Raw genomic sequence first — 7,968 nt, 5'->3', positions numbered from 1 at the left:
TCTTCAGCTCATCCTGAGCTCGTCCCTGGGGAGCTGCATCTCTGCTGGAGCTGTTCAGGAAGGATTCCCACCCCTTTCCTAATGAGACTGAGTAATAGAGATGTTCCTCAGGGACGGTGTTGTAACGAGTGCTACGTGCATGTTCAGGACCAGAGAGCAGGTTGCCACTAGCTTTTCCCTGCTGTTGTGCAGCAGACATTGATGCTTGTCCCATCTTGACAGAGGAGATAAGCTATCTGTGTGCAAATGGGAACCTGCCTGGCAGTTGCAGCCACCTGGTCGTCACATTGTTCTTATCAGATCTCCTGGCTTGGTGAGTCAATCTGTCATGGAGAATGGACCTGTGTTTGGGGCTATTCAGCCTGGGATATGATAAGATTTGTCTGGTGGTGAGTTGTGTTCAAAGCATTTAGTTTGTAATACCATTTTCCCCTCTCTGGAGCAAGCATTCTCCATCCAGGAATCTGACTGCAGTTAAAGCTGGGTGTCTGCTTCGTTGCTGGGGAGCTTTTGGAAGAAGGAGTATGGACAAACCTGGGGGCAGCCAGGTTCTGGCCTTGGTGTGTTGCTGATGGTGGGGAAAATAGGGACAGCAGGAAGAGGCACAAAATGGAGGGAAGGGAAATAGCCAGAGAGAGAACAAACAGCTTGGCATGACTGCCGGGAATGCAGAATAAACATCCACCGTGGTCGAGTGAGGGCTTATGTACTACGTGCTATATGGAATGGGTCAGAAACAGGAGTAGAGGCTCACAGAAGCCGTCCAGAGGAGGGACAGGATGCCTATATGGGACTGACCATCAAAACAGGGTGTCCTCAAATACATGGTGTTTCCCTGAGTGCCCAGTATACTGCTGGAAAGGGAGATGAGGTGTCCCAGCAATGCAAAGCATCTCCCTGCACTACTGTGTGGAGATGAAGCATCTCTGGGCAGTGCCTTGACCCAGCGGGCTCAGGTGCTGGCTTCAAAAGCTCCTTCACGTGGTGCCAACTCGGCACAAGGCTCTGGCTGTAGCTCCTCCCTGGGAAGCAGTGCAAAAGTAATTCAGCACGCATGCTGGTGGGAGTTGGGACCTCCTCTGCACTTTGCTTGTCCTTGGAGCCCCTGCAGCAGGTCAGACTCCTTTCCCTGTGGCTCGTTCTGAAGGTCCATGGGTTCATGTATTTTTGGTGCCCTTCCCCCTGGAAAGGGGGAGGAGAGGAATGGGGAGAGTCAGTTGTGTGGGCCTGGTCTTTTCTTAGGTCTCCTTCAGATGCCTGCAGTTTCCTCTTCAGATGCCCGTTTCCCGCACCGAGTCAGTCATTTTGGGATTTGGATTCCCTTTTTTTTGGCAGCTTTTCTTTCCCATCTCCATCTGGTTTGGTTTTTACTGTTTCATTTTGCAGGGCCATCAAAGGGAGTTTGTTCAAGCTGATTTTGGAGCAACAGATAATTTTGACTTGACAACCCCTTCCTCTGCAGACCTCAGCCATAGCCTTAGATCCAGGGTGGGTCATCCCTGTGCACCCTCTCGAAGCTGATGAGTGGTAAGGTGGGTGATGCTTGCCAATGGGGTTGAGGGGTACTTGGCTTTAGTGATGTGAGCATGGGAGAACAGACCTTTTTGATTTTTGCTCCCCTTCTTTCCAGCCCATGAGCTGTTAATTCTTGTGGCTTTTCAAAACTTGCTATTTCTCCCTTAGCATTTTTCTTTTTCTCTTTTTTTTCCAGTGGATGAGCCACCCTTGGCACTGCGCCTCATGCGTGTGACTCAGATGGATGCTGCTCTTCTGAAGGATTCCTGCAAGTACTCAGAGTTGTCCAACCTGCTTGGGCTCAGGCTGGAGCCTGTGAGAAACGTACTCCCTGGGCAGGATAGACCACTGTGTGCAGAGACATCCCTGCTGTCCTGTGGGATGGAATTGGGCTGGCTGCTTGGAGCTCAATGGAGGGAGGTCCCCATGGAGCTTTTGTGTATGGCGCAATGCTGTGTTTCTTTTTTGCTTCTTCGGGTTCCAGCCAGCTGGCCTCACGCTGTCTTTGTTGTGGGAAATGGTCCCCTTGAAGTCAGGGGAATTGGGCTTGGGGCATCTCGGAAGTCCCCTGGCTTCCAGTGTTGTCAGTTCAATTGAATGCCTCAGACTTAATTGCACCCACCCAAGGGCTAATGTTTCTCAGAGGCACTGAATGCCTCAGTATCTCCTACTGATAGTAGATGGTGTGGTGAGAGATCAGCATTTCTGATACTCTAGCTGCATTAGCCAGGGGAGCACAGCTTCCTTTTAGCTTCTTGCACAGGTTTGCAAAGCTAGATTTATTTTTTTATTATTCTTGTTTTAATCTGGCCATGGAAGCTTTAAGATGGGTATCAAAGAATTGGGTTTGGATGTGAACTTGGGTGTCTTTGCCTCAATTTCGCCAATTCTGTGCAGGATGTGGGGGCTGCCATCTACCTTAATGGTAAGATAAAGCTGTTGGAGATAACCTTTTGGTGCAAGATGCAAGTGGAACATAAAACCTCATGAATCTGATCCTTTGTGGGGTGGTCTTTGGAAGATCTTTTTCCTATTAAGCTAATAATAGCTCATCGAGCAAGTCTGGGTAAAGCTGGGAGATTACAAAAGTTTAGGAGAGAGGGAAGACATGAGTCTTCTATGCATCTTCTCCTTGCCAGTAGGGAAGCTTTCAACACAAGTGCGTTTTTATCTCCAGGCGTGTTTTTGAAAGCCTTTCCCACAACCCACATTCCTGGCATGCCCCCACGAGGGAAAGAATTAGAGAAATGAAGGCTGGAAACGGAACTGGGTGGCATGCAATCACTCCTCTGACCTCCCCTCCCTATCCTCTGCTGGTTCAGTTTGTTCTCCTGCCCCTCAGGCAAGCTGGGCACCCATAAGACATTACTTGGGTTAATGAAATGGCCCTTGACGCTTTACGAGCCAGCTTCCTTGCACAGGAACCACCTTCCTCCCTTCCCCATGCACAACTTGTACTACATAAAAACGTTGCCACAGACTTCAGAGCTGCCCGACAGAGATGTCCTCTGCAAAGGTATGAGGGCATAACTTGGCCATGGGGATGGAAACCACCCGCCAGAGCATGTTTGAGCTCCCCATGGAGATGGGAGATGCCAGTCACTGTGGCACCACTGCCTTTCTCATAGGGTAGGGAGACAGAGTGCTCTGTGCTCTTGATCTGCTCCGCTGCTTGGTGCAGGTTGCCTCCTTTACTCCTGCCCCTAGTCCTGAAGGAATGTGTTGGGATTTTTTCCCACATTTTAGCTGTTCCACTAGCTTTGTCCTTCCTCCTTATTCCCCACATCCTAAGGAAGAAAAATTGCACCCTACAGCTGAAAGGGGGTGATGCTGGTGGAGAGCTTCTTGGATGCTGGTGGCCTCTAACCCCTTGCCTTCAGGTTCAGAGCATAGATGCTGCTTCCATACTTCCCAGAGGGGCTCTGATGATGCACAGTCAGAGAGCTGGGACGTGAGGGGTAGCAGGAGGTTTACCTCCAGTCCTTCATTCCTTCCCATTTTAGTTGATCTGAATGCAGAGACTTCTGTGCCTTCCCTAGGGGAGTCATCTCACTCTACGTAACCTCTTAAGCAGGAAATTAGTGCTCCTGGGCCCTAGCGTCCTTGTGCTCATCATTGCCGTGGCTTCTCCTGCATCTCCTGGACAATCCTCTCCTGTACACACCCTCAAGATCTGCAGACCTGCTTATCCAGTCTCGGGCTTACCTCAGTGTTTGGCTGAGGTAAGTACATGCTGTTCTTTCGGTCCTCCTCCGTTAGGAAGCTGGCTGACTTTCAGAGCTTGGGGATCGGTTCATGATAGTTGCAGCACTATCTGCTGAGAGGCAAACCAACACCTCTCCACCACAGGGGAAACCAGTCATGTCCAACCTCTCTGGGAATTTCTGGGACTGTTAGGTGGGGGACTGATCATCTCCATCAGGATGTGGTGGAAGCCTCTTCTCTGTCGTGTCCTGAGCCCTGGCCTCTGAAAATCCAGGGCTCAGCTTCTGGAAGTGCACCCCACAGCCCTCAAAGGCCACGGGCATTCCCCCCTAGGCTTCATAAAAGGGGGAAACCAAGGCAGAAATGTGGCTCAATCAGAACTGCTGGGAGGAACCTTAGCCAGGTCCCAGATAAGGTCAGAGAACACGGTTTAAATCAGGTCACTGCTCAATATTTATTGTGTGGAGTTTTTCTCTTTTCTTTTCTCCCGCACTGAAATCCTTCCCCAGAGGCTATTCAAGGAAATAAATAGCCAGTGGAAAGGGACAATAGCTTGCTGTGGAGTACAAATTATATGAAGCAGTAGGAAATAATAGCAGAGTGAGCAGCTGCTACCCCGAGAAAGAATGCATGGTCGGGCTCTCCAGCTGCCTTTGCCTGGAGTGGATGCTGATGCCTGTTTTGCAGCACAGGCTCCCTGGTGCCTTGAGTGCAAAAGGGGACTTGTGCCTTTTCCCCTCTGCAGCATCCTTCTCTGGTGCTGCTGCTTTTGTGTCTAATTGGTGCCGAGCTGAAACCTCAGCCTTCTGTGAGGGTGTTAAAGGGATCTTTTCCTGCTTCTTGCAGAGCTTGGTTTGTCGTTTGGAGACCTTCATCATAGCACTGTTGGGAGGGAGGGTGTGGACCATTTTGGTGTGCATTTTGGGGGCTACCCCTGCCACAGAAGGCCCCAAGAAACCTCTTGCAGCTTGGGTGGTTGGGCTGCCTTGGCTAGGAAGTGGGGAAGCCTGTGGTTTTCCTCAGGGTTTAACACCTATCTGGCTTATCTCCTGCCCGAGTAAGGAAACTAAATAAATACTGCTGCCAGCAATGATGATGCTGAGGATCTTGGCAGCCTGCTGTGGAGGGTGGCATTCAGTCTGTGTGGGTGCCTTGTGGTAGAGGTAGCACCTCTAGGCTATGGTACATGAGGTGCTGCTATGTGGAGTCACCCTTTGGGTGCTTCTGGTGGCCTGAGATCTCCCCCATACTAGCAGGAAGGCTGGGGAAGGACTTTTAACTCTAAAACCTACCTTATGGGGCCTCTTGAAAATAGAGCTGCTGCATTTCATGGGGTGAAAGCTCTCTGCAGAGGACCTGCCCTCTGGCTGAAAGCTGATGTGGTTGCATTGGTCTCTTCCCTCCTTAAAATATGATTTTTCTGGTGTTTCTCCATGCAAAATTGCAGGCTTGCCTACTCCCTGTTGGAAGCTTGCCTTGCCTTTGGGTTGGGCATGGCCCCCACCCTTGCACCAGTGACTGCTTCTTCTGTCTCTGCTGTCCCAAGGCATGTTCTGGAAATGAAGCAAAGCTTCCTCCCCTGCCAGCAGTGTGAATATGGGTGTCCCATACCACTACAGGCCAACTGCCCTCCGGACAGGATGATGAACATCTATATGGGGTCCTGCAGAAGGGCTCCCAGACAGGTACCCTTTCATAGGATCATCTCTTGGGGGCGAAGTGTTCCTGGATCCCTTGCACCAGTGGCTGCCAGCTTCCACAACCGTTGCTTGTATTTTCCTCACTGCGCAGACCCTCCATCTCCTTTGCAGATGCCCTTTAGCCGGATTTCCTCTTTCTCTGGGATTTATGTTCCCATCATATCACCGTTTCCCCAGGCTTTCTGCTTTGCAGTGTCTGCAGGGAAGTATCAACCTGCCCCTTCACCCTCCTTGCATCATCTCAGTCACCACCTCCAATTGGACTGGGGAATTTTGGCTCTTCTGGGGTCCCTAATGTCTCAGCCCCTTCCTATGTGGAGAGCACGTACCCCTACATGAGAGAGGCCATCTGCACAGGGCTGGTGTCTGACCACGCAGAGGCTCGGCTCTGCAGACGAAGGAAGTCGCCAGCGCTGGCAGAGTTGCTGTCTGGTTTCCCACTATTGTTCCCAGTGGCAAATAAAAGGGGGGTGAACGCCCCTGCTGAGCATTGTAGGAGGGGGGTTAATGTTATCTCGATAAAATCTCACGGCCCCTCTCTGAGCAGCTCGTGCCTCTTTCCTGTCTGTCTCTGTCTCTGCATATTCTCACATCCGTGGTACTTGCAGCTCTGCACATAACTCTGCTCAAGCAGTTCTCCCTATCCCTCACACACATGCTGGGCAGCCTTCTGCTCTGCCAGTGGCATGGGTGGATAAACCCCAGTGAGAGTGATGTTTCTGACTGGCCTATGTGGGAAGCCTCTTATACATTGCTAGCCTGGGACCTGGGTCTTGTCTCTGTTACAACATTCCTGTGTCACCTTGGCCAGCCACGTAGGACCGAGTTTAAGGTCTGTCTTGGGATGTAATCTCTTGAGCCTTGGAAGTGTTTGTTTCTCCCTGCTGGCTTAAAGTGAGTTCAGATAACTAACCTTGATGGTGGCTATGTGAACAGTGTCTTTGTGCTGCCCTTGTCCCTGCAGAGGAAAATGGGAGTTGCTGGAAAGAGAAACCTCTCATAGCCAGTGGGATAGTCTGATATTTTGCGAGGAGGCTCTGGGCTCTGTGTTCTCCCTGGGATGGCTGCAGGGGAGCAGGATGACATGAAACTGTGAGTGGGACACAGGAGTGTGATGGGGAACAGACCCAATGCCAGAACCCACCATCCCCAACACTAGCTCCACTCTCAGCCCAGGGAGGTTTCATCAGTAGCTTCAGTGACCTCAACAGCAAACAGATTTCTCCAGTCTGTTGGGCTTTATGACCCCCTGCTAACAGGAAGCACCTCCGGGGAAGGAATGTTTATCAGCACTTACCTCTGCTCGCTTCAGGAGGTTTTGGGGAAGGGCAGAAGCTGTCTCCCAGCTGGCTGTGCAGCAGCAGGATGACTGCACTCAGCTGATCTCTGCAGGGCTTGAGAGGGAGGCTGAGGGGCTGCCGGTCTCCTGGGTCTTGGCCTCTTCCTCCCTCTCCCTTTCCCACTGACTTCTGGAGTCTGGCAAAACACTACCAATTTGTTCAACCAAACCTGGATCACTATGTCCTGACGGCTCTTACTTGGGAAGAAGACAAGCAGGGGTGATGCTCCCCTGTGAGGACAACCTTCCCATGTCTCGGCTGGGGAGGATGGTGCTATTGAACTTGATGAGCATGGCTCCTCACGGCGAAAGAATTCGGTCTTGATGGAGCTTGGATGGGAGGTTGCAGAGAGCTCCCACATATTGCTAGTGCAGTCCACACAGCTGGGGCTGAATCTAGAGCCATGACAAGGGAAAGGGCTGCGATGCCACTTGTGTCACTCCAGCAAAGGACTATCCATAACTCATGTCATCTAGTGGGGATGTGTTGGCAGCCCTCTCCTCTGAGCCCCTTGGAGCTCTCCATTGGAGCACTGTGGGAGGGATGGTTGGACAGTTTTGGTGTGCTGGCGTGGGTTTTGGGGGCTGCCTCCTGCCACAAAGGGAAGGATCTGAGGTGCTGTTTTCAGCTGAGCTGTTACACACGGAAAAGAAGTGAATATGGTGGTCACACCTCCATGGCCAACTGGGAAGAAGATTGTCCTATGTGTTGGCTGGACTAAGACCCTGAAGGGCTGTGTGTGGTGGTCCCTCCACTGGGAACCCACCAAGGAGGCTGGGAATTAGTTTAATCTTCTGAAGTCCCTAATGATAGGAAGAATACATAGGGAAGTTATTTCTTTGGGTCAAAGTCTACTGCCTTAATAGTAGTTGGTGGGGCCTTGCACAGGCGGGGGTGCTGTTAATGTGTAAGCCACAAGGAAGTTTAGGGATGGTCTAAGGTCCTCAGTGTGAAGCATTTCTGAGCTAAACTGCTGGTGGCTCCCTGCCTGGTTACTCTGCTCTCTGAGGAAGATGTCTGTAAGGGCTGTTGCTCCTATCTTCTGTCACACAGGGTCCCGAGCTCAGCAGGGCTGAGTGAGGGATCAGCAAGCTACCTCTGCTTTCACCACTTGCATGTTACTTCTTGGGCAGCAGGTGATGCTGCCCACCAAACGATGGGTCGTGCCCCTCTGCTTCAACCCTCTTTGTACCTCTGTGGTCATGCTC

At 51.4% G+C, this 7,968-nt stretch overlaps 1 protein-coding gene across 1 annotated transcript in view; it reads left to right on the top strand.

Moving 5' to 3' along the window:
• Positions 1 to 1,711: 1,711 nt before the first annotated feature.
• Positions 1,712 to 7,968, top strand: part of LGALS2 (lectin, galactoside-binding, soluble, 2) — a gene marked incomplete at its 5' end in the record, with an annotated part of 9,062 nt that continues 2,805 nt past the window's right edge. Inside the window, one exon of the mRNA XM_010023921.1 lies at positions 1,712 to 1,830. Within this exon, the coding sequence (XP_010022223.1) occupies positions 1,712 to 1,830 (119 nt within the window). The remainder of the gene's footprint in view (positions 1,831 to 7,968) is intronic.

The sequence above is a fragment of the Nestor notabilis genome, unplaced genomic scaffold (assembly GCF_000696875.1).
Source record: "Nestor notabilis isolate BGI_N333 unplaced genomic scaffold, ASM69687v1 scaffold6261, whole genome shotgun sequence".
NCBI classification, from domain to species: domain Eukaryota; kingdom Metazoa; phylum Chordata; class Aves; order Psittaciformes; family Psittacidae; genus Nestor; species Nestor notabilis.
This window is presented reverse-complemented; position numbering and strand designations above follow the sequence as displayed.